The sequence below is a fragment of the Pelodiscus sinensis genome, chromosome 1 (assembly GCF_049634645.1).
Source record: "Pelodiscus sinensis isolate JC-2024 chromosome 1, ASM4963464v1, whole genome shotgun sequence".
NCBI classification, from domain to species: Eukaryota; Metazoa; Chordata; order Testudines; family Trionychidae; genus Pelodiscus; species Pelodiscus sinensis.
The window spans coordinates 77,702,053-77,727,016 of NC_134711.1; the positions used below are offsets into that span (position 1 = coordinate 77,702,053).

A 24,964-nucleotide genomic window follows, 5' to 3' on the forward strand; every position below is an offset into this window, starting at 1 on the left:
ATACTCACCTCTCCTTTTTCATTGCGTATTCGTCGGTTGAAGTCTTTGCCTTCTATGCATAAGAAGTCTTCACCAGGATTCAGAATGCCACATTTGGAAGCAATAGCACGAGCAGTGTTAATGTTATCACCAGTGACCATGCGCACTGTTATACCAGCACGCTGGCATTTTTTTATTGCATCTGGGACCTGTTTATGCAAGAAAAGCTTGTTACCGTAAGTTACGTGTTGATTACCTACTACTTGTTCTAGCACCAAATTAAGTAACGTGTGATTACAGTAACTGAAGTCTGGAAGGCCAAATTCTACTGCTGAAAAAAGATGCACTGTATTCCTGACATGAACTATAGAGTTGAATTATGTTATTACGGCCACTTCTAGTGCTGAACTGCATAAAGAAGTTCACAAATATTCCAATACCCCTGAGATGAGATTTGTTCTTAAATAATGTTGTTTAATGCCCAAGTTCGTGAATGCATTATTACCAAGTATTTACAGTTCCATTTTCTTAATTGGTCATTAGTTTGTAGAGGGATCCAAGAACATACTGGCAATATGAAAATCATATTTATAGTCTCCTAGCTGGAGACAGACTTTCACTAGGTTTCTGGACCACATTTCACCGCACAGTAAATAAGACTCTCTTCACAAGTAATCTTGTAAAAAATATCAAGGAACTAAAACGGATTCGGGTGAAGATTTTAGCAAAAGTAGCTTAACAGTGGTAATTAATTCAGAGTTCTTCCTACCTCAGGCCTCACAGGATCTTCAATCCCTACAACAGCAATGCATGTAAGACCAGTGACAATATCATTTTCATTGTCCCACTCTGGCTCAGGTTCTCCTGCTGGGAAGTCTCTGAATGCTAGACATATAGTTCTGAGTCCCTCAGAGGCCATAGGTTCAATCACAGTTTTTACAATATCATCACGGTCCCTAGGTCTGAATACCTTTGGTTCACCATTAGCACTCAATATTTTGAAACATCTGAAAAAAAGAGAAATGAGTAAAGTGACCTCTTCCTATTCATAATAATTAAAGTAGGCTAGTCATTAGTAAGGAAGTGCCAGCATTCTAAGGAAGTGCCAGCATTCTATTAATAGAACTCCAAGTTCTCTTTAGTAAGACTACAAAGAAATACATTACAATAGCCCAAAAGCAAATGTAATTTATCTAACAGGTTTATTCCTTCATCTCTTGAAATTATTTAAATATAGCACAAACTGACAATGATATGGTAAAAAATATTCACTATAGCTGCAGAGAGTTGGTTTGAAGAAGGAAGTTTAGAAGATCTGACTAGTGAGGAAAGAAATGTTAGGTGTATTTTTGTCAGAGTTAACACCTAGAAGAGTTTGATTTCTCATTGCCAGGAAATATAAAAATAAATGTGTTTCCACCTCAATCAGAATAGCACTAAAAATTCACTTAACTTCAAATATTCATCTCAATTAGTGTATATGGTATTATAAATTAACTCCAGAAGCATAAGTATGACTTAATATTTAAAAAGCACCTTACACATCTACCACATTTGTATGCATTAAACATTCTAATATGAATTTCAAGTGCCTCAAAAAGAATAAAGAAATTATGTTAAATTCCTAAAAAGCTATAATCACACTACATTTAACCAACACTTGTCAATAAACAGAACTTTCACAAACTCACTCATGATTTGTTGAGTTTAGAAGCAAAGTAAAGGGAAGATGCAAAACTGTTGTATATTTAAATATTGGTAATTTATTACTTCATCAAAAGCTATGAAGCAGTCAAACATTGATTCAATGTCAGCTAAAATGTTTAATCTGATAAAATCATTTTCCTCACCTTCCAAGAAAGGTCTTAAATATTTAAGGAGGTGACATTAAACTCTAGTTAGTTGTAGAAAGAAGATGATGTATGGAGTGGAAAGACACTGGTTAAGTAGTTTTTTAAAAAAGGTCCAGAGATTACTTTAATTATTCTGGGATACTAGGTAAAATATTCTAATCTGCCATTTTCTTCTGTTACTTTTCATAAGATTGCATAACAATTCTAGGTTTTTAGCTACTTAGGTAACTTAAGTCCATCTAAGTTTCCATGTCCCGTCTCCTGTATTCAGGCTAGAGATTCTTCCAGTTTGGCATCTAAACAGAAGCTCATGAAAAAAACCAGAAATAAAAAGAACAAATGAGCCACGCTGTTCAAATTTGGATAAGGGTACGTGCTGGTATTCTAGTGGAAAGATTATGTTGATTGTCCAATACTGAAAGAATTAGGACATTTTAACTATATCATTAATTTAGTAGTTGCAATTTGTGATAGCTTGAAATCTGTGCAACAGTGTAAGTCTCATCAACAAATCTGTGTCAATGGCTATATCCATATTCTGTGCCAAAGTGACCAGAGAAACACAGAATATGTTTCCAGTGATTGAGCAACCGAAGCGGGTGTGATAGAAAGCATGAAGGACTTTAGTTTTATCTACCTACAATAGTGCCCATGGTGACTAGAGAAGCAGAGAGAAAAATTCTCAATGGATTAAATGACTGATTCTTGGAGCAGCAGGTGCAGGAACCCAAAAGGGGAGAGGCAATTCTCGATTTAGTCCTGAGTGGAGCGCAGAATCAGGTCCGGGAGATAACCATTACAGGACCGCTTGGGAATAGTGACCATAATATAACAGTTAACATTCCTGTGGTGGGAAGAACACCTCAGCAGTCCAGCACCTTGGCATTTAATTTCAAAAAGGGGAATTACACAAACATGAGGAGGTTAGTTAAACAGAAATTAAGGCACAATGACTAGAGCCAAATCCCTGCAAACTGCATGGAAACTTTTTAAAGACACCATAACAAAAGCCCAACTTAAATGTATACCCCAAATTAAAAAACATAGCAAGAGACCTAAAAAAGAGTCACCGTGGCTTAACCACCATGTAAAAGAAGCAGAGAGGGACAAAAAGGTATTTTTTAACAAGTGGAAGTCCAATCCTAGTGAGATAAATAGAAAGGAAGATAAAGACTGTCAAATCAAGTGTAAAAATGTAATAAGAAAAGCAAAAAGAGATTGAGGAACAGCTAGCCAAAAACTCAAAGAAACAACAAAACGTTTGAGTACATTAGAAGCAGGAAGCCTCCTAAAAAAAATCTGTGGGTCCCCTAGATGATCGAAATATAAAAGGAGCAATCAAGGATGATAAAGCCATTGCAGAAAAACTAAATGATTTCTTTGCTTCAGTCTTCATGGCTGAGGACGTTGGGGAGATTCCCAAATCTGCACCGTCCTTTGTGGGTGATGAATCTGAGGAACTGTCCCAGATTGTTCCAAAACATCCTCTAATAACACTTCAAATAGAAAAACTTAATGTTAACAAATCTCTGGGACCAGATGGCATTCGTCCAAGGGTTCTAAAAGAACTCAAATGGGAAATTGCTGAACTATCATCTGTGGTTTGTAACCTATCCTTTAAAATCGGCTTCCGTACTTAATGACTGGAAGGTAGCCAACATGACACCAATATTTAAAAAGGGCTTTAGAGGCGATCCTGGCAATTACAGACCGGTAAGTCTAACTTCAGTACCGGGCAAATTAGTTGAAACAATAGTCAAGAATAAAATTGTGAGGCATGTACAAGAACATAATTTGTTGGACAAAAGTCAACATGGTTTCTGTAAAGGGAAATCATGTCTTACTAATCTATTAGAGTTCTTTGAAGGGGTTAAACATGCGGACAAGGGGGATCTAGTAGATATAGTATACTTAGATTTTCAGAAAGCCTTTGACAAGGTCCCTCACCACAGGCTCTTGTGTAAATTACATGGCCATGGGATAAGAGGGAAGGTCCTTTCTTGGACTGAGAACTGGTTAAAAAAGACAGGAAACAAAGGGTAGGAATAAATGGTAAATTTTCAGAATGGAGAAGCGTAACTAGTGGTGTCCCCCACGGGTCAGTCCTGGGACCAATCCTTTTCAAATTATTCATAAATGATCTGGAGAAAGAGGTAAGCAGTGAGGTGGTAAAGTTTGGTATCATCCGCAAACTGTTTAGGATAGTCAGGACAGAAGCAGACTGAGGGACTCCAAAAAGATCTCACCAAACTGAGTGATTGGGCAACAAAATGGCAAAGGAAATTTAATGTAGATAAATGTAAAGTAATGCACATCGGGAAAAATAACCCCAACTATACGTACAGTATGATGGGGGCTAATCTGGCTATGACAAATCAGGAAAGAGATCTTGGAGTTATCATGGACAGTTCTCTGAAAACATCCACACAGTGTGCAGCGGCAGTCAGAAAGGCAAATAGGATGCTAGGAATTAAGGAAGGGATATAAAATAAGACCCAGAATATCTTACTGCCCCTGTATAAAACTATGGTACGCCCACATCTTGAATACTGTGTTCCTCACCTCAAAAAAGATATTTTGGCCTTGGAAAAGGCTCAGAAAAGGGCAACTAAAATGATTAGGGGTTTGGAACGGGTCCCATATGGGGAGAGGTTCCCATAATAGAAGAACTAGAGGACACCAAATGAAATGAATGGGTAGTAGGTTTAAAACTAATAAAAGAAAATTTTTCACACAGCGTGTAGTCAACCCGTGGAACTCCTTGCCAGAGGAGGCTGTGAAGGCTAGGATTATAACAGAGTTTAAAGAGAAGCTAGATAATTTCCTGGAGGTTAGGTCCATAAAAGGCTATTAGCCAGGGGATAAAATGGTGTCCTTGGCCTCTGTCTGTCAGAGGCTGGAGAGGGATGGCAGGAGACAAATCGCTTGATCATTGTCTTCGGTCCACCCTCTCTGGGGCACCTGGTGCTGGCCACTGTCAGCAGACAGGATACTGGGCTAGATGGACTTTTGGTCTGACCCAGTACTGCCGTTCTTATGTGACCAGTCTCCTTAACAGGTAGTGAACAATGTTCCTAGATCAGGTAATTTTTTTTTGCAAAAGCTCCAAGACTTTCTCCTGGAGCAAGCCCCTGAGAAGTGAGGATATGATACTTCCTTTTGGTCACAGAAGATAAACATTTAGAGCAATCAACTATTATGACTGTCATATTTGATGCAGGAGGCCTAACTTGTTTACTCTCATTAGCCTTCACAGGGTTGATGAGGGGCCTGGTCTAGGTCTGACAGACAGAGATATGACCCTTCCCCCAGAAAGCTGGCCATTGCTTGAGTCAGTAGTTCACAGCAGACTGGGCAACAAGTCAGGTCTGGATGCTCAGTCATGTTTGAAGGCTCTTTCCCAAGACTCAGTCAGAAAGAAACCTTTGGAACTGCTCTTAGCTGAAACACATCACACAGCAATCAGCTAGGAACAAGACAGTCTTGAGGTCTAAAAGTAGGGTGAGGGATTTCTCTGGCTGATGACAAAAAAACAGCTTCCTTTCCGGTCCCATTCACCTCTGACACTGTCCAGGCATGACTGAGGACAACTGATGAGAGGGGCTGATGCATCTGCAGCAAGCTCACTGAGACACAGAATGACTGATTTCTGAGAGGCTTTATTTTATTTAAGGGAAAAGGAGGGAGTAAGAATGGTTCTCGGCTGAAAATTACCGTGGGAGGGGGAGAGGGGGGAGGAGGAGGAAGAGGGAGGAGGGGTGTAGAGAATTGTAATGGCTGGTTCTATTTCTGCCAGCAAGCATTTTGGAGCCATGACTGGCTCATCTACAGTTTTCACTTTGAGCCCTACATCAGTAGCACTGTGGTTGTGACTAACTTTCCTGCTCCACCCATCTACCTACTTCCTGTCTCAGAAGCAGATTCTAAAATTGCTTAGACATAAGAAGAAGCTTGCCACTGTCTGAAGCACGCTTCAGCTTTTATGCAAGTTTTCCTCCTTCTGCAATATGATTATGGGGAAGTAAAAGGAAAAGAGAAACTTACTTAAGACTACTCTGTTTCCTGCTTCACTGAAATAGGAAAAGGCAGTTATGCGAAAAAAGGCAAAATATATAGTAACAGCATTTCTCACAAAAATAGGAACTAAGTCCATTATAGATGTTAATTTGTCAAATTACGAGAAAGTATATTTGCACTAGTGGCAGCCAAGACAGAAGAGCCAATACTTCTGCAGATAGTTAACAGTTTTACTGTTCTCAAAAGGAAAGATAAAAAGATTGCATTAGTGTGTCAATTTATGTACATAAAATGTTTGTAAACATCTACTCTGAGATAGTAATCCAAACGTTTCATTAACCTTACTTTTTAAGAACTATCTCAGAGGCACCCTTGCTGAATACCCGAAAACTGCCATCAGAGTTTTTTAACACTGTACTCATTGATTTTCTGACTGAGTTGAAGGTGTATACTTTGTACAGTGCCTCTTCTGGTATTTCATTCCTTATGTCCTGATAATCTCGTTTTAAATCCAGAAGCAATCCCAACAAGGCACATTCTGTTTTATTACCAACATGACGTGGTAGGCCACCTTCTTTTTCAGGAGGCTGTAAAAAGAAAAAGTAGGCAATTCTGTTCTAGTTTGTAGAATACAGTATTCCATTATTAGAAAATTGCAAATTTAAGGTCACTTGAAGTAATATTACCTCACCCTTGAACCAGATATCTTAAGACCTGCTGAATTTTTAAATTCAAAGTCACTTATTACAAGCATTAAAAAACTGGATTTATAAATGCCCTGACGAAAGTGAAAATAAATCAGACTGCTGGCTTTCATAAGCTCTTAACCAAGTAGGGACCATTTATGATCATTTAGTCAGACATCCTGTAAAAGGCCAAAGAATCCCATCCAACAGTTTCTGCATCTAATCCCATACCTACTGTTTTAGTGACAGATGGAAAGATATCCAATTTCTGATCTAAGACAACAAATGGAGAATCTCCCATATCCCAAGTTAAGTTCTTAAATACTCACTGCTCAAGTTATTTCTAGTCCAAATGTATTTAATTTTGGATTCTAAATAGTGACTCATGCCACCTTCTGATAGATGAAGAACCTATGAAATCTTTTCCTCTTACAGGAACTTCTAGGACATGATAAAGTCACCGATTAACCTTCTCTAAATTACAGGCAGTCCCCGGGTTACGTACAAGATAGGGACTGTAGATTTGTTCTTAAGTTGAATTTGTATGTAAGTCGGAACTGGTACATATTGTAGGGGAAACTCTAGCCAAACATTTTTCCAGAGCTCAGTTTTATTCTCCCACACCTCACTTCCCTCAGTTCTTTATTCTCAAGCTGAGGTGTGTGCTGAGAAAAGCCGCTCCGCATCTCCCTGGTCTGCTGGGGGGGAGCGCTAGCTTTGCGTCTTCCTGGTCTGCTGGGGGGAAGCAGCTAGTGCGGGGTAGCCTCACCCCGTTTGTAAGTAGGGATCTGATGCAAGTCGGATCCATGTAACCCGGGGACTGCCTGTACTTATATTGCACCGAAGTCTCATTTCAATGCCTATTTTGCTTACACCAAACTAACATTTTTCTGCATCCTTTTGGAAGTGCTAGACACCATATTCCAATACTGGTCTCAATGCCATAGGGACAGTACCACGTCATTATTCCTTATCACTATTCCCCTACTTATATAGGCCAGAATCACAAAAGTATGTCCACGCTGGGTCAGACCAATAGTCTGTCTAGTCCAGTAGTCTGTCTTTCAATAGTGGCAACCCCAACTTCTTGCCATTAGAGGTTTAGGCATACACCTGTCTAAATTTGCTGGGTAATACAGACCAATCTATTCCCATCAGTATTTACCACTCCACCAATGTGTCTTCTGCACATTTTACAACTCTGTATTCTTCTCCATCAATAAAAATATTGATTATCATTGCACCAAAAACTGACCCTGGCAGACACTAGAAAGCCCTCCAATTAACAAAAGGTTCCCCCATTTAATGTTTTTCATATCAGTTAATCCACTGTTTATTTTGTTGTACTTTAAAAAACCCATTAAGTCTTTTCAAGATTTCTCTTTAGTTGATGCCAACTAGCCTAATATAATTAGCATATCATGGACATTTGTCTTTTCAAATGAAAGAGACTTCTGCAGATTAAACAATACATATGTAACTTTAACAACTTCAACAGGCAGATAAATGGTTTAGCATTTTTTCCACAGGTTCTGTAATACAATACCAGTGAGTTAGAAATTTTAGCTTGGTCTAGATAAGGCATTGTGATGCCTCTTTTCTCTGAAGGAGTTCTTTTTTTTGGGGGGGAGGGGGGGAGAGACAGTCAAGGGCATCACCATTATTGGATAGAACAAAAAAGGTTTCCCTTTCACAGGTACTGTAGCACTAATCGTTCATAATGGTCGTTTCCTACCGTTTTGCCAAAAAAACCACTCTTCCTGTGCAAGCATATTATGGACCCCAAACCATCTAAACAAGACAAAGCAAAGTAAGGCATGGTCTTGGAATGAACTTTTCTGCACTGAGTCACTCGTACAACACACAAACTGGGCTCTTGCTCTCTCCCTCTGCCACACTGGTTACTTTGTAAAATTTTCCCCCAAATGCTTGGTAGAAATTTCCCCAATTTTCAGATAGCAAACTTATCTCCCCTCCAGAAAAGAGTCCTACTTTAGCTATGTGGTTGATACTCCCTAACATATGAAAGGTACAGATGCAAACCCATGTAACTGGATGGAGTAGTTAATACGGATGCGAAAGGCTAGTCAACTAGTCACTCCACCCCGCCCCCCGATTGCTGCCTCTATAAGAAAGAGGCAGCAAGGGGGGTGGGGGGGTGGGGAGGGAGGAGGAGAGAGGAAAAAGGTGCTTTAATACAGCAGTGCTGCATGTAGCCCGGGGCCAGACCCTGGGCTCCACATGGCGCTCCCATATTGAAACACTGCGTGCAGCTCCAGGTCCCCAGCTGGCCTTGGGCTGCACACAGCATTTCAAAGCAACAGCACTGCATGGAGCCTGGGTTCAGCTGGTGACTCAGACTTTGAAACGCTGCAGGAAGCACAGGGACAACAAGCCCCCCCGCGGGCCCTGTGCTCCCTGCAGCTCTTTTACCTTTGAAGCATAGTAACAGCTGTGGGGCTGTTGCTACATTTCAAAGGCGGAAGCATCGACTATTCGATTAGCCAAATTGAAATTTTACATCCCTAGTAGTTAAGGCAAGTGAGCCATGCTCTGTTATATGCTCCACACTTTTCTATCTACTCAGAAGGCAACCCCAACAATTTGGCATGTAGTATCTCCTGAGATCATGACTGGTGGTGTACAGCTGAATCTGGTAAGTGGAGTCCATCAAACTGCTAGACATAGTAACAAACTTGTGTGCAATATTTATATTGACTCAACAAATTTGTAATCCAGATACTGAAAATATTCATTCACAAATGCTCAATATGAAAAGAAATCCAGTTATAAACAAAGATGGCTATTTGACTCTTAATCTACTAACACTATCCAAGAATAAAAACTGATCAATTAAAACAAAGCCACGTTTGTACTTCATAACATCTAGTGAACACACACTATCCTACTCTCATGATTGTATTTTGGTAGCACCCAAAAAGTGCTAGATGCTTTCCAAACAGAGGATACAGCCACTAGTACATGAGACATGCATAAATCTATTTAAGAATTAGATTAAGAAAATCTGCTTCTTGAAGACTGTATTTCTGAATCACCAATTCAAAATAATGCCAACTGTAAGGTAAGCCATTATTTCTATTCTGAATGAGATCCTCAAACCAATTGAAATATTGGGGTATTTTACATTATAGAAAGGTTAAAGGTACTTTGTCTTCAACTCAATTTATACACATTCAAACAGCTGCTAACACATGACAATTATTTATGCAATGGTTTTTTTAATTTTTACACTATTATACATAAATAAGGATATTCACTTACCAGTATTTTGGAAGTATAAGCACAATTAACGGAAATTCCTGTTACAAGGTAAGCCAAAGTTTTTTCAGGAATAGCATCTGGTTCTGGAATTTTTTTATAATGTTTTTCACTGATATAAGCCTGGACCACTGTCATTCTGTTCATTGTCAATGTTCCAGTTTTATCTGAGCAAATGGCTGTTGCATTGCCCATTGTTTCACAAGCATCCAGATGTCTCACCAAATTATTATCTTTCATCATTTTCTATGAAGAAAAAAGCAAATATGAATAGCTAACCACCCCCAAAGCTTCAACTTTCAAAAACCTCTGGTTCTTTATAGTTCTTCAGAAAGTGCTAGTTTTCCCCTTCAGAAGGTAAGGCCTCTTAAAAGATGCCTCAGGTTGGCTACCCAAATACTGAGATATAGAAAGTCAGAAAATGTATCCCCAAGTACATCATGCCACAATAAACTGCATTTTAAACACACCTATTAGAACCAGAGTCCATATTCTGCTGCATTTGTATGTCAAAATTACGTGACTAACTAGAGAAAAAAAATCAACAATACTGAAATGTTAAGCTAATTTACTCAAAGAGAGACACAAACAACATTGCTACTCTAATAGGATCTGGGCAGAACACTTCCAAGCAAAGACATTTGTTCAGTATCTACTCTGTACTGATCAACAGAAGAGGAATATTCAACTGTTTCCAAAGGTGAATGTCTCTGCTGTAGGAGACAGTTGCATTTACAAGTGCTCTAAAAGAAAAATGAACAATATAGGGAGGTTGAGCCCTTTCCAGCCCCAATTTTTTACGAAGCAAGATTAGTCCTATTCACTGATTAGAAAGCAAGACAGAAGTACTGTGCTATATTTCCTATTAGCTTGAAAGGCTAAGTATGCCATCATCTTAGAATTCTAACAAAATAAAAATCAGAACATCACACAATTTTATTTAAAATGTTTGAAATAAGTCAATGATGTTAGATTTTAGTTCTTGAATAGTAAGTGGCAATGGACTGGACAGCCAAAAGAAACAGACCAGGCAGTCCTGAAAAGTAGTGCAGGAGTTTTACCTATAGACATTAGCTCAAAGTCCCAACTTCAATCTTTCTAGCTCCCACAAGGTAGTTAAGTGAGCTATAAGACTAGAATACCAAGACTGCTGCAAGTTGCAGTAAACGCACATTAGTAGAATTACATGAACAAGCAATATACAGTCACTGTCTGCACTATATCCATCTCAAAGTAGTGTTTAGTCTTTCATCGTGACAGAAATCCAAGAATCTGACGTTTGCCAGAGGTAGCAGATACCGTATACTATATAGCAGGTACTAGTTATTCTGCAATATTAACTCAAAAGTAGGAGAAAAATAATTAGCATGTATCCAAGACTGAGGAATTATTGCAATCATTTCTGGCCTAAGTTTGCCAATTGGTACTCGCATATCCGACATCTGGCACAAGTGAAAGCTTACATAGCTCAGCGTGAAAGCCTAACACACTTTTTATTTTAAATTAATATAATAGGCTGTGGTATGGATCTGACAAGCATACTAGAGTGCTAAACTATGCACATGTGCATATAACAGAAGTTCTTTCATTCCAAGTCCAGACACTTCACTTGTGTCAAGTTTATATTATACTGCCCAAGGAACCCCTGTCTTTATGTTACTGTACAGTGGATTAGACAGCAACTTGCCACATTGGTTTTTCATTGTGTCTGTAACACAATGAGTTAAGTAAGAGTTAGAATGAGATAAGAAAGATTTTCAGTCTCCAATGAAGACACTTAAAAGTGTAGAATTTCCTATTTTGCATTTTAGAACTATTTTATGTGCCTACCTACCTTTAAGCATGCATTTTTATACATACCTTTACAGAGTAAGCCAGTGAAATAGTGACTGCAAGTGGAAGACCCTCTGGTACTGCCACCACCAAGACTGTAACTCCAATAATGAAGAACTTCACAAAGTACTGAATATAAATTGGTGTGCATTCAGCAAGCCAAGGTCGCTTCTGAACCCAGAAGGTATCAATTACAAAATACAAGATAAGGATAATGACGGTGATTGCAGACATCAACAAACCTTTTGTTAAAAAGAAAAAGGATAAGCAGTTATTTTTAAAATCTCCATCTTATCTATAATACAAGAGTCAAACACATTTTAAAAGCTACTCATTTTCAGACTAAATACAAAAATATGGAAGTGTCCTTTAAAATGGCAAACATAATGCGATTTTATTTTTAACAGGTAGATTAGAAGATTTTGATGTGTCAGTTATTGCAAACTTGCTCCCAAACATACAAATACAATTATTACTGGAGACTAGGGGGCTGTGCCCCTGCTTGCTATGCTCACCAATTCCCCCTTGCGCCTCTCCTTGCAGAGCACCGAGGAGAGGGCAGGCCGCACCTTTCCCATCCCTTCCCCCAGAGCACGAAGGGCGTGGGGGGTGTATTAAGGGGCTCGGGAGCGGGTAAGCGCGCAGCTTTCTCCTCCATTCCCTGGAGCACCAGGGAGTGGAGTAGCTGTGCAGCTGTGGGGGGGGGGGGGGGGGGGGGGAGGGGAGGGTCACAGCTCAGGGCTTCTGCCACCCCTCCTCAAGCACCAGAAGGGGGAGGGGAGTAGCTGCACAGCTCCTGGGGCCATGCGGCTTGTGGTTTCGCCTGCCCCTTCCAACCAGAGTACTGGGGAGGGGAAAAGCCATGCAGCTCCAGGCTTCAACCCATCCCACCCCAGAGCACTGTGGAATGGAGAGAGGAAGTGCCGTGCAGCTTGTGGCTGCCACTCTTGGGGCCTCCCCATACCCTGTGCGGCACCTTAGCACTGGGGAAAGGGGATGGAGGAAGGAGGCAGGCAGGAGAAAAGGTGAAGTGATGAAACATCACTTTTGTCCTGCAGGAAAACCTTTTTTTATATATAGATAGATTAGACAGATAGGAGACAGAGACAGACAGTACACTGCAAGGTTTTTGCACAAAAACCCATGGATCCTCCATACAAATGCACTTTTGCGCAAGGAAATCAAGAGTAAAATGGCACAGAGTTCTTGCACAAAAAGGCAAATGTACATGCTCCAGAGGGGTTTCTTGTGCAAGAAAGCCCTATGGGAAAAAGCACAGGTGCTCTGATGGCCATTCTCTGACTGGCCATCAGAGCTTTCTTGCACAAGAGAGTCCATGAAGTATGGACACTCTCTTGCGCAAAAGCACATCACTTTCACGATGTGCTGAGGTGTGGACGTGCTCACACAAGTTTTTGCGCAAAAAAAACTCTTGCACAAAAGGTTTTTTGGCTACAGCTACACTACATGCTTCTTGCGCAGAGACACAGATACATCTTTAATAGCGAGTCGTAAGTAAGGGAACCAGGGGCAGCCCATGCCTATATGCAAACTAGGCAGCCAAATTACACGGGGCACCAAATTCCAAACACTGCCCCTTCCATCTCCCCTTCCCTTTCCGGTGCCTTACCTGGAGCATGGGTTCCCTGCGGCCAGGAGGGGGTAAGTCCTGGGAGAGGCAGTGTGCAGGGAGGTTTCCCCTGTGCCATGGGGGGGAGGGTTGGCCCCAGGGGAGGAGGAACGCGGGGGGGTTTCCCCTGCGCCGCGGGAGGAGGCTATTGGCCCCAGGGAGGCACGCACCGGCTTTCCCTGCACCGCGGGGGGGGTGGGGTCGCCCCGGGAGAGGCGCATGCTGGCTTCTCTCGGGGGGGGGGGGGGGAAGGGGGGGGGGGGGATCTTGGCAGCTAGACCCGTTCCGTTCAGGGGCAGCCCTAGACATCACAGAAAGCATGGCAAAGCATATTTGTGACAGTTATAGTGAGCAGCTCAAATGTAAAGTAAAACTTTGTTTACGAGGAAAAACTTGCATTGAACACATTAAGGAAGTGGAATTATACATGAAACACCTCAACATAATCACTGAATGAAACTGAACATGAATCTTTGCACATCAAAGAAAATTTAAATGCTCTGTTCCCTCATTTCTTCCAGTAAGTATCTCCCCATGTGCATATAGTGTTTGTATAAGCCTAACTACATACATCAAGGAACAATTGCTGTGTAAGTGCCTTATTGCAATAATAATTTTCATGTGTTTGCATTTTGCTAAAATTGCACCAACTATGAACAGGTCTTTTTTAGATTAAGTCCTTTTAAAAATAGTGGATGAAAAGGCTTAAAAAGCACAATCAAGCAACTGTTTGCCAAGAATTTATTTTGTCATGTGCTAACAGAGCTGAAACTATTGGATTTTTATTATGTAGACATTTGTCTTTAAGACATTTTTAGATTAAATATTTAGTCTTAAGAGAAATTTGTTTAAAGAAAATATTTCTAGCAAGGGGGACGGGTGGAAACCATCTACAATATTAAGGAGAGAGAATATGTAAAAACTTAATTAGTAAACCGTGCCTTCAGAAGTATCAAATGGAGATGGACATGCAACATGATACTGTAACGATACATGGCCACATGTCCCAAACCCAACAAACCAAGTATTAAACTGTTACTGCATTCCAAAAGCGATATTTTAAAATTTTAGCTTAGATCGCAGGCGGGCAATAATTTTTGCAAGGAGGGTGGCTTCATGACTTTTGGTACATGGTCACAGGCCCAACTCCCCCATCCCAGAAGGGGCTGAGCCTCAGGCAGAGAGATATTATGAGTGGAAGAGAGACACTACATGCGAGATCTACTTTGACAGATTGAATGTGTGTGGCACAGATACAGGAGAACGTGTGGCAGTGTGTGAGAGACTGTGTGTGTGTGTGTCGTCTGCCGCTGGTTAAGTTTGAGAGAAGCCATTTGGTATCTCAAACTAGAAAGCTGTCCTGCTCTGCTGTCGTCTCCGCCCCCCCCGCTCTGCAGACATGGGTTACGTGGGGGAAGGAGGAGTGCATAAGCACTTAGAAACAGTAGTGCCTCTTAGGACAGACACTCACAAGTAGGGATGTGAGAGCTGGTATATCAATAGTTGTGTAAGTGCATGAAATCTTAGCAGTTACACGACTACTCGATAGTCTTTTGGGGGCAGCAGCTAGTGCGTTCCCAGTCCCATTCCTGGGGAACCCGCTGCCACCCTGTCCAGCTGCCTTTATCAGTGGGGTGACAGCAGGAGCCGGTCTGTGAGGGGAGCCAGTTTAAAAGCCAACTTCCCTTGCAGACCAGCTGCCTGCCACCCCGGGCAGCTGCCTCAAATAGAAGCATCAATGCAGGGTAGAAGCAGACCTTGTCCGTGGGGGAGGAGGGGTCCGAGCTCTTCATGGACAAAGGCTGCTCCGCATTTAACAGCGGGATAGCAACAGGGGTGGGGCCAGGTGTCACCACGGAGCTGGTGCTGTGTGGAACCAGCTTTTAAGCCCGCTCCTGCTCCCACCCCTTACTGCCTTTAATATAAAAGCAGAAGGGGGGGGGGGGGGGGGGGGGAGAGAAATGTGAGTGGTCAACAAGATTAACTGATAAGCTGAAGCCTTATTGGTTAATCTAGTTGACATCCCTACTCTTCCTGTGCTTCCGATTGTTGCAGTTCCACTGTGTGTTTCCCTCTCCCTGACCTGTGCTCTGCAGAAATGGGTATAAATGGCGGGGGACACCCTGACTTCAGGAGACACCCCTCCATCTCGTTCTCTCCCCCAGGCTCTGCATAGCTGACAGGAGATTCCTGAGAGCAGCTCAGCTTCAGGATGGAGCAAGGGAGGTAGAAGGGCAGCTGAATACACTTTGCTGGCTGTACGTATGCACAAACTGATAATCAGCTGAGCAGGCTGGAGAGAAATGCTTGGCAGACTGGATATAGCCCTCAGGCCTGACTTTACCCACCCCTGGCTTACATAACACCAATAGTGACCTTGGAGCTAGTTACTCTTTCGTGCTAAAGTGACTGGTTATGGAGAGGACAGTGCTCCCTCACCTGTGCTTCACTGTATCGGTCATTATGCCTAGGAAATGCTCGTCTCCAAAACCATTACTCTCAGGAATAGCAGAACACTTAATTTAAGAAAAAACAAGCTTCCATAATGACATTTCACATGCATTTACCCATTCATTTTTGAACAGCAGGGTCAAAAATGCAAAAACATCTCAACTTTAGTAGCAATTTAACTTAATTATATCCTACAGCCTTTATGCACCACAAAATCAAGTTTAAATAGACAACATGCTTGATTAGAGTGAGAAGAGATTCTCACACCTGAATATTCACCAATATGAAAAAGAAACACTTAGAAAACAAAATGTATATATAATGATGCCATTCATGTAGTTTGTTGGTAGAGGGACCAGAGGAAAGTGCCTCAATAGCAAGCCTTCTAATAGGGCTTTCTACCACCTTCAACGGTGTACAATAGTCAATATTACAAACCCACATTCTTACTGCTCAGATAAAAGCCAGACACTTATAGTTACATTTCCAAGTAGTCAGTTTTCCAAGAATGGTGTGTGTTGGCACACAAAATGCCAAAGTGAGATGTAGTGTAAAAGTTGGTATATTTTGTGAAAAATTTCTACATGCCATCACCTTAGAAAACAATGTTCCAAAGAATATGCCACTAGAAGGTACAGCTTTAACGGATACCATCAATACATTAATTTGATCATACACAGAAAAAAAGCACACGCCAGGTTCACTGTAACTTTGTGGCTTAAAACTAGCCTGTATCTGCTTTAACTTGACTTTGCTATAGTTCTATCAAATAAGCTACTATGATACAAGAAAAAAAGGTTGTTTTTTTGGTAAGAACTGACCTACTAAAGCTAACTTAACAATAACAACCCTATGAGGAAGTTATTTCAGAGCAAGGCCACCACAACATTTCAGAATATTGACATCAAATTTGTTCAGTGTCAAATAAAAAAAATATTTTCATTCTTCATACCTGCTTTGCCAATCTGGACTGCTAGCTTTGTAAGTTTGCCTTGTAGAACTGATTTTTCTTTCTTTGGCAAGTTTGCTTTCTTTTTGTCTCTCTCATCACCATCTCCACCATCTTCACTTTTTAAGGGCTGCATTTCCATGGCTGCACCATCTTGAGCTTTGGCTAGATTTAGAAACATAGGGGATATATGAATGGATAACTGCATATGAATGAATAGTTAAGAGTTCAGACAGACTCAAATCACCAAAAATCAGTGTTGCTGAACACATGCATTCAGCTGCAACTTCCATCAGTTTTAGTGGTGTGCTTGAAGCCAGTCAGTCATTCCCCGTTGATCAATAATCCCCACTCCCTCAGTAATCTTTGATCAAGGAAAAACAGACTTCAAGGTAACCAGTAGTAATGAATGCTATATTACCTACAGGGACTCAGGGTCACTTCTATTTAGATTATTAGCTATGCCTTTCTGGATCTTAACATGGGCTACCATTTGAAAATTTGGGGTGAAGTTGAAAAATGTGGTTTTAATGTTTACAATTAAAGTCACAAGTTGAAAAGGACAATTTCATATTTAGGTTATGGCAACCTTTACCTATATAATATTTAAACAAACTACAGTAAAACTCCAATAGTCTGGCATCCAACTGTACAGTACTCCCGACAGTTTATAGTGCCTCCTGATAGTCCAGCATATCCGATAATCCGGCACCACCTAGGTCCCAAAAGTTCCAGATTATCTGAAGTCTACTGAACTTTGTACAGAAAAGGCAGATAAAGGTATGAGCACTTTATTAGACACCTATACGAAAATGTTTTTTCAGTGTATATTACAAGATTACCTTTGTTACGGTTCTCAACAGCTCCATCTTGTTTTTTACCTGTAAAACAAAGGAACTATAATTTAAAAGCCCTCTTTCTCTAACATACAAGCAATAAAAAATTAGGTCGCTCAAATCTTATTTCTGTTACCTATTGTTTCTCTCACAATCACCCTCAATTTAAAACGTAAGAAATGTGACTGGATAGTTAGGAGGAAAATAACTATTTATCTAATTTGTTTTATAGTGGCATATCAAACTACAGGTTAATAATTTAAGTATAAATATGCATGCTAGGATACACTAGGGCTGTAAGTGTTTAACTTACCTGTTAACTGAAAAGCTAATGTTTATGTTTCTGGGTAAACGCTTGTCTGCTCCCAGGGAGTAGGCTGCTGTCCCATGCTGCAGTCTCTATCAACCCCACTCCCAGGGAGCTAGCTGCCCCATGCTGTGGGCTCTAGGCTCCCAATATGTGTCAGGAACCTGCTGGCCGCAGAGTCCGCAGCGCGGAGCAGCCAGTGCCTCAGGGGCTGGGCATGCAGCCCGAAACTGGGGCTAGTAGAGCCTGCAGTGCAGGGTGGCAGCCGGTTTCCTGGGAGCAGGGCTAGCAGCCAAGAACCATTGCACTCAAGGAACAGATATTTGCAAAGCCCACACATTAGTAGTGGGGTCAGACATATTTTGATATTCAGAGCCACAAATACAGGAGTAGAAGGGATCTCAATTAGGATGTCAACGCCCATTTAATTGGTTAACCAGGTAACATTTATTTGCATATTCATTAAGCAAATGATGAATATTCAAATAAGTTGTTGCTGGGCCTCCCAAAGCCCCCGGTGCCAGCTTTAGTAAAGCTTTTGAAAAGGTCACCCACAATATTCTTGCCAGCAAGTTAAGGAATATGGATTGGATAAAAGGACTGTAAGATGGACAGAAAGCTGGCTAGACCAGGGTTTTCCAAACTTTTTACTTTAGTTGGAACCCGTTTTTTTCAGTACTGTTTTTTGCAACCCAAAAATATAACTGCATATTAACAAATGAATAAATGTTTACTGTTTCACTCGGATGCATCCTCCACCCAGCCCGGGACAGGGCTCGGGGGACCCAGCGCCACACAGGCACTCTGGGAGGCAGGAGCAGACTGGGGGGTAGGGTATCTGGCTAAGAAGGAGGGTGCAAGGAGGGGTAGGGTTGCCAGGTGTCCAGTTTTGTGCCAGACAGGGCTGGTATTTGAGGCTTCTGTCCGGGAAACAAATTGAGAATATACTGGACACATAAAATGTCTGGCATTTTCCTCATTAGGTAACTTTTATTATTAGGTGTATCAGTTTGTAGTTTCGAACTGCCTGGCAGGTAGATGTGCTCAGCCTGCATGAGTGTGTCTACCAGCCAGATAGTTCGCAACTACTCAAGGGGGCGTGTGGGAAGGGCCAATATGGAATCCCCAGGGCTGGACTCACTCCTGTTTTGCCAGGACCATGCGTGGGATGGCCAGTGCCCCAAGACCTGCGTGTGCCCGGGTCAGTCCCACTCCCTACCAGTCACTTCGTCCCCCCCCCCCCCCCCCCCCCGCCTGCTGCCCCTCCAGCCAGCCCCACTTCCCCCAACCCTCTCCTGGCCAGCCGGCTCTCCCCCACTTCCCCTCTCCATCTCCCCCGGCCAGCCTCGCTGTCCATATGTCCAGCCCCGCTTCCGGCAGCCGGTTCTTCGCTCCCGTCTTCCCCAGCCAGCCCCGCTCTCCCCAACCCCCTCCCACCGCAGGTCGGTTCTCCCCCGCTTCTCCTCCCAATCTCCCCCGGCCAGCCCCCTACCCTGCCCCCTCCCCCCCCCCGCTGGCTCTCCTCTCCTCTCTCCCCCACCCCCCAAGCCAACCCCACTACCCCCGTACAGCATTGCTTCCGGTGGCCGGTTCTCCCCTCCTCCTCCCGACCTTCTCCGGCCAGCTCTGCTGCCCCCAACCTCCTGCCCAGCCCTGCTTCCCGATGTCCGGTCCCCAGTTCCTCCCAACCGGTCTCCCTCTGCCCCCATCTGAGATCAAGTGTGTCCTGCATTTTTGGGGGGGGGGGGAACTCACCTCATAACCCTAGCTACGCCTCTGCCGGGAGCCTGGAACATCCGGCTGCAGACTCCGCCCAGCCTGGCCGAGGGCTTGGGGGACCTGGCACCAGACGGGTACTCTGGGAGCCTGGAATACCTCGGCAGCCATGCTGAGGCCCAGTATTTTTCCCCCTCCCACAGCCCAATACTAGGCCATGGCCCATAATTTGGGAAACACTGAGTTAACGTATTTAGATTAGGGATGTGAAAGGTTATCTTGTCTAATCCCATGCACTGTGGCAGGTCTAAGTATTATCCTTATAGACCACTTAACAGGTTTTTTTTTTTCCCTAACCTGTTTTAAAACACTGACCTTTCCTTTTCAGATGCATCTGTAAGACAGTCCTATTGCTTAATGTCCTAGCTACACAAGTATGGCAGACTATACTTTTGACTAACATCTTTGTGGCTGACCATTTGCCATACAAGAGACTGCCAGAAACTTTAAGGGGTACCCATTAATGATATACTGCAAAGTGAGCATCTGGACAAAAATGTAAAATCTGGCTAGCTTCACATCATGGTTTGTTTTAAGAAAACCACATTAGCCCTCCTAGAAGTCAGCTGTAACTGGGGTAAGATCAAGATTCTAAGATGCATTGTTGCAACTGCTATCTCTGCGGGGCCATGACTGCTGCCCCGCATGCCCTTTCTGGAAAGCTCCAGCAGCTCCTGCACCAGTTATTTGCTTTCAATCCTGCTTACACTCCCTACTCTCCTTTGTCCTAAGGGGAAGACTACATAGTTCCAGTTCTGAGAAGTGGCTCTCAATGAGCAGCAGCTCTGAGGCTTCTTTGCCCTTCACTCAATTTTGGGATGGGGGTAGCAGTCAGGAAACATGACTGCACATTTTATCATCACTTGCCCCAAAGGACCAAAATTTGGACACAGCTTAAGACAACCCATTTACAGACCTGAATTCAAGGTTGAACTACATTTCAACAGCTTTTTACACACAAAAATGTTTTATCGGGACAGTAGTTGATTTGTTTCCAAAGAAAAAGATTAACTGAAACTTGATATGCAACACCACCAAACCCATTACAAATCTGCTTCCAGTACAGAATAAGAAGTTATATTTTCTGCAGAGAAAATCCCATTGGTTACTTCAGTAATTCAGTAGTTTAATTCAACAGGCCACACAGCAGTAATTTCTCCTACAATCCTAAATTTATCTGGGTAGGAGAAAGACTCACCAAAACAGTCAGCATGTGCCAGACAAAGGCTAACATCCACTCCATGCTGTTTAGTTAATATGAATTCTAGGTCATTTCCTTGACTATTCTCTTTGCCCTGGAGGGAGCCATGGCTTTAGTCAAGTATACTTTTATTACCATAGCAAATGCTGTCTCAAATAGTTAGTGTCTGAAATTGGAAAGGTATCCACATTGACAACCTACAAAATAAATTTAGAGAGCACGTAGTCTTCATAATTTCTGGATCCTCATCTAGGCAGATTATTTCCCTGCAGTTTTGCACCGTAAATGCATTTGCAAAAGGCAGTTTCCAGATTTATGAGAAAGATGTTTTTAGTTTTTGAAAGAGTTTCAGATTATACATAGGGACAGGTCAATATTGAACAAAAAGAGTGTGATTGCAAAAAGGGCTGTCTTGTTCCATATCTGTTTTGGTTAATATGTAATATGAATTATATCAGAAAAAATGTGTTAAAACAGCATCGAAGGAGAAGGGACAGATGCATTAACTTATTTGTCCCACATTCAATTCCATGTCAATGGGTCACTGCTTGTTTGTTTTTTATTAAACAATTAGCCTGCATTACCTGAGGCTTTTGCTAAATTGTAATAGTAGTGAGAAAAGACAGGGTAATCAGAAGAAAAGATAGTGTGCTGAGCTACCATTAAAATTGCCCAAGGAACTAATTGCTCACTGTATCTTCAGCTACTGTTTTGTTTTAACAAAGAAGCAGCCTGGAGCACCTCAGATTAACCAATTTGAGCATAAACTGTCCTGCAACATATGACGTGTGTTTCATCCAGGAAAACTTATGTCCAAATGCATTTGTTAGTCTTTAAGTTGCCATGGGACTGCTCGTTTTTGCGGAAACAGACTAACATGGCTTTCCCTCAAACTTATTTTATTTACCATAGCAATCTGGTCCTTGAGTTCAAGGGAAGTTTCTGGGCTCAGATATGGAGTTATGTACCTCAAAAGGAACATGGAATTTTAAGATAGGAACAAATGATTAGCTTTTTGGCAGAATTTAGCTTCTTAAAGCAAAATAATCCTCTCACAAGTCTTTCCTAACTACCTGAAAAGACATTTGTTAGTGAATGATAGCCTTAATCTCTTCTAGGAGTCCTCATGTTACTTAGCACCAATAGCCAGTTGTCAGAACTGAAGTCATATATAGGGTATAAGAATTAAACCAATTTTTCCAAAGAGCTGTTCTCCATTATTTGTCTTCTTGAGAAGGCAGGTGCCACATGGAAACATTTTTGGCTGCAAGAAATGACATGGGAATTGATGCTTTGTAGAGGCCATTTTAATCAGTCTGACCTTAACAGATGATACCAATAGGATAGAATAATATACATTTTAAAAATTCCTGGGCAACACACACAGATTTTAAGATATCAAGCAAATCATCCAGCCCAGTCTCCAATAAGGAGAGTTCACTGATAAGATGGGGAAACTCTGTAGTAAGATTCAAGGTTTTTTCCCCTGAACCCTATTTTCATGAGGTATTCATGCAACTAAAATTTCCAATTTTTGCGACTTGTACTATTGAACATACAACTGCAGAATTCACGACAGGGAAAACTCACTGGTTACTTTCTATATCTGGATACAGAGAGACTGCTCAGCTCTAACAATCAATATTGTGTGCTATCAGCATGCACTTCACTTCATATGCATGTCACTTTAGTAAAACAAGCAGGTAAAAAACCCCATGCAGATGGAAACCAGTAGAGTCTGGCAACCCTGCACACGGGCAACGGCAAAACAAAAACGTCCTGGGGTTCTGTGTGGCCCACAAGCTATGTCTGTTGGTTTTTGCGCAAAAACCAACAGAGTCCACAACTCAAGCGTGGTTTTGCGCAAGTAAATCGGCAGAACAGAGGACTTTTGCTGGTAGAGTTATTCCTTTTCCCACGAGAAATAACTCTTTTGCACTACAGCTCTTGTGCAAAAAGGCAGGTGTAGACACTTGGGAGGGGTTTTTGCACAAGAAACCCCTATCAGCAAAAGCACAGGTGATCTGATGGTCATTCTGTGTGGAGACACTTGTGTTTTGCGATGCACTTTGAGGTCTGGACATGCTTTTGCACAAGAAGTTTTTGCGGAAGATCTCTTCCGCAAAAGGCTTCTTGCGCAAAAACCCTGCAGTGTGGACAAAGCCCCAGTGGGCCACATGCAGTCCCCAGGCTGCAGGTTGCCCACCACTGCTATAAGCCTCTCTCCTTGAATCCATCTACTATATTTAAAAAAATTGGACTACATAAGTATTCAGTTCTAGACTGGATTTAAAATTTCATTGTGCTATGCATTTAAGTTTGAAAAACAGCCCACTGAAAGAATAATGGCTTATTTAAAGAGATTATATAGGAGTAGCTCCTAATTTCTCTATTCAAAAAAAAGTTCAAACATTGCATGTGTCAGTCATTTAAAGTTTTAATGCCTACTTTTCTTGTCCTTTTTCTCCTTCTCTTCATCATCTCCTCCAGCCCCAAGTAAGGTAAATATAATTCCAGTTTGAGAGTTCACTCCTACAGCAGTAACCACCATCCTTCCAGAGCCTTCCATCACATGGGTACCTGAAAGAGTATACTTGTCTGTAAGCGTACAAGTAGCCAGCTAGGAAAGCAATACAATGAACGATTTTGTCTCTGATGTGAACAGTAAAACATTTCCTTTAACGATGGACGTTTTTCAAACTTAAGATTGTTGTAAAATTGATACTATTAAAGGTTCTTTGAAAGCATTTTCATAATTGTCAAATCAACTAAAATTATTCAGAAGAAAATACAAGGTAAGGAATAGGTACTGGCTTCAAGAATAAATGTTATGCTTGGTTTTGCTTAAGAAGAGTCAAATGCTTAAAATACAATTCCTTGGCTTGTATGTTCAATTTTAGGAAAGTTGACTGTTCTTAAGAGACTAATTTGATGCTAGGGCAATCTAAAGAAGCATCATCATATTTTCCTGCACTGTGTTCTGCTATTCCAACATGTTTTAAACCGAAATGCATCCCATCACAGGCCAGGCTTTCATTCTGCTTAATCCTGCAATTAATTTAGAGTTACATTATTATTTACAACTTAATTGGCAAATAGTTATGTTAAAAAGCTAGCATCAATATTACAACTGCACAAGCAGTAAGAAGGCAAGTTTTAAAGAGTAAGTACTGTATTGGCAGCAAAATAAATTCTAGTCTAAAAAAATATTAAGAAAAGGCTAAGAGTACATATATCAGCAGCTTAGAATAAAAGTACCATATAGGGATGTCATGGTTATTTCAAAGCCAGGCATTATGAAACTAAGTATCTTAAAGTTTGGACTAAATTTAAAAAAAAAATCTAAATTATGTTAAGGTATAGAAATACAGTTGGGGTATCCAACACAATTCTGACCAAGTTTAATGTGAATTGATTTTTAATGACAGATTAATCTGAAACTATATAAACATTTATAAAGTATAGTCTTTTCCATACCTTAAATTGTGTGAATCTCTAACTTATTCTAAATCCAGCAAATACATATTTAGTTAACATTTTAAGATAGTTATTACATCCTTCTCTCTCACTGCCAGGCTTAATCAGACAGTCTGAGAAACTCAACCCCATTTGCACCCAGGAATTTCCAACTCCTCAGCAAATAGTTAAGTGTTCCATTAGCCCTGAGAGAAGCACAATTTGAGTTTTGTAAATAAGGAAAGCTGAAGCAGATATTGTGATTTGGCTACAGCAATGCTATAAACTGGCCAAGAATTTCTTCCTCTTCCCTTGTTTACAACTACAGGCAGTCCCCGAGTTACGCTGATCCGACTTACATCAGATCCGCAGTTACGAACGGGGATTTTCTCGCCCCGGAGGACTGGAGCAGCAGGATGCCTGGTCCCGCCGCCCGCCTCCTCCGGGGCCAGAAAAGCTGCTCCCTGTCTCCCTGATCTGCTGGGGGAGCCAGAAGACCAGGGAGACGGGGAATAAAGGGGCGGAGGACCCAGGCCGGACCCACGGCGCTTCCAGCTGATCTGGAAGCACTGCGGGTCCGGCCCCAGGTCCTCCACGGCTTTGCTCAGTGTCTCCCTGGTCTGCTTGGGGGGGAAGGGGGGGGAGGGAGAACGCAGCAAAGCCCGGGGTAGAGCAGGTGGGGCGCTGCCGGTTGGTCCCACAGCACTGCTC

General features: G+C 41.8%; 1 protein-coding gene across 9 annotated transcripts in view; it reads right to left on the reverse strand.

Moving 5' to 3' along the window:
- The window catches only part of ATP2B1 (ATPase plasma membrane Ca2+ transporting 1), a 119,872-nt gene that overhangs the window by 30,192 nt on the left and 64,716 nt on the right, over nt 1-24,964 (reverse strand). For 8 of the 9 annotated variants that reach the window (XM_075932896.1, XM_075932887.1, XM_075932895.1 and 5 more), the window contains 8 exons: nt 23,246-23,377; nt 17,520-17,558; nt 16,681-16,842; nt 11,675-11,889; nt 9,818-10,060; nt 6,195-6,436; nt 749-986; nt 9-188 (listed from right to left, as the gene is read on the reverse strand). In XM_075932896.1, coding sequence (XP_075789011.1) covers nt 9-188; nt 749-986; nt 6,195-6,436; nt 9,818-10,060; nt 11,675-11,889; nt 16,681-16,842; nt 17,520-17,558; nt 23,246-23,377 — 1,451 coding nt within the window. Of the gene's footprint in view, nt 1-8; nt 189-748; nt 987-6,194; nt 6,437-9,817; nt 10,061-11,674; nt 11,890-16,680; nt 16,843-17,519; nt 17,559-23,242; nt 23,378-24,964 lie in introns of all 9 variants that reach the window. The other variant, XM_075932898.1, reaches the window with a different exon arrangement.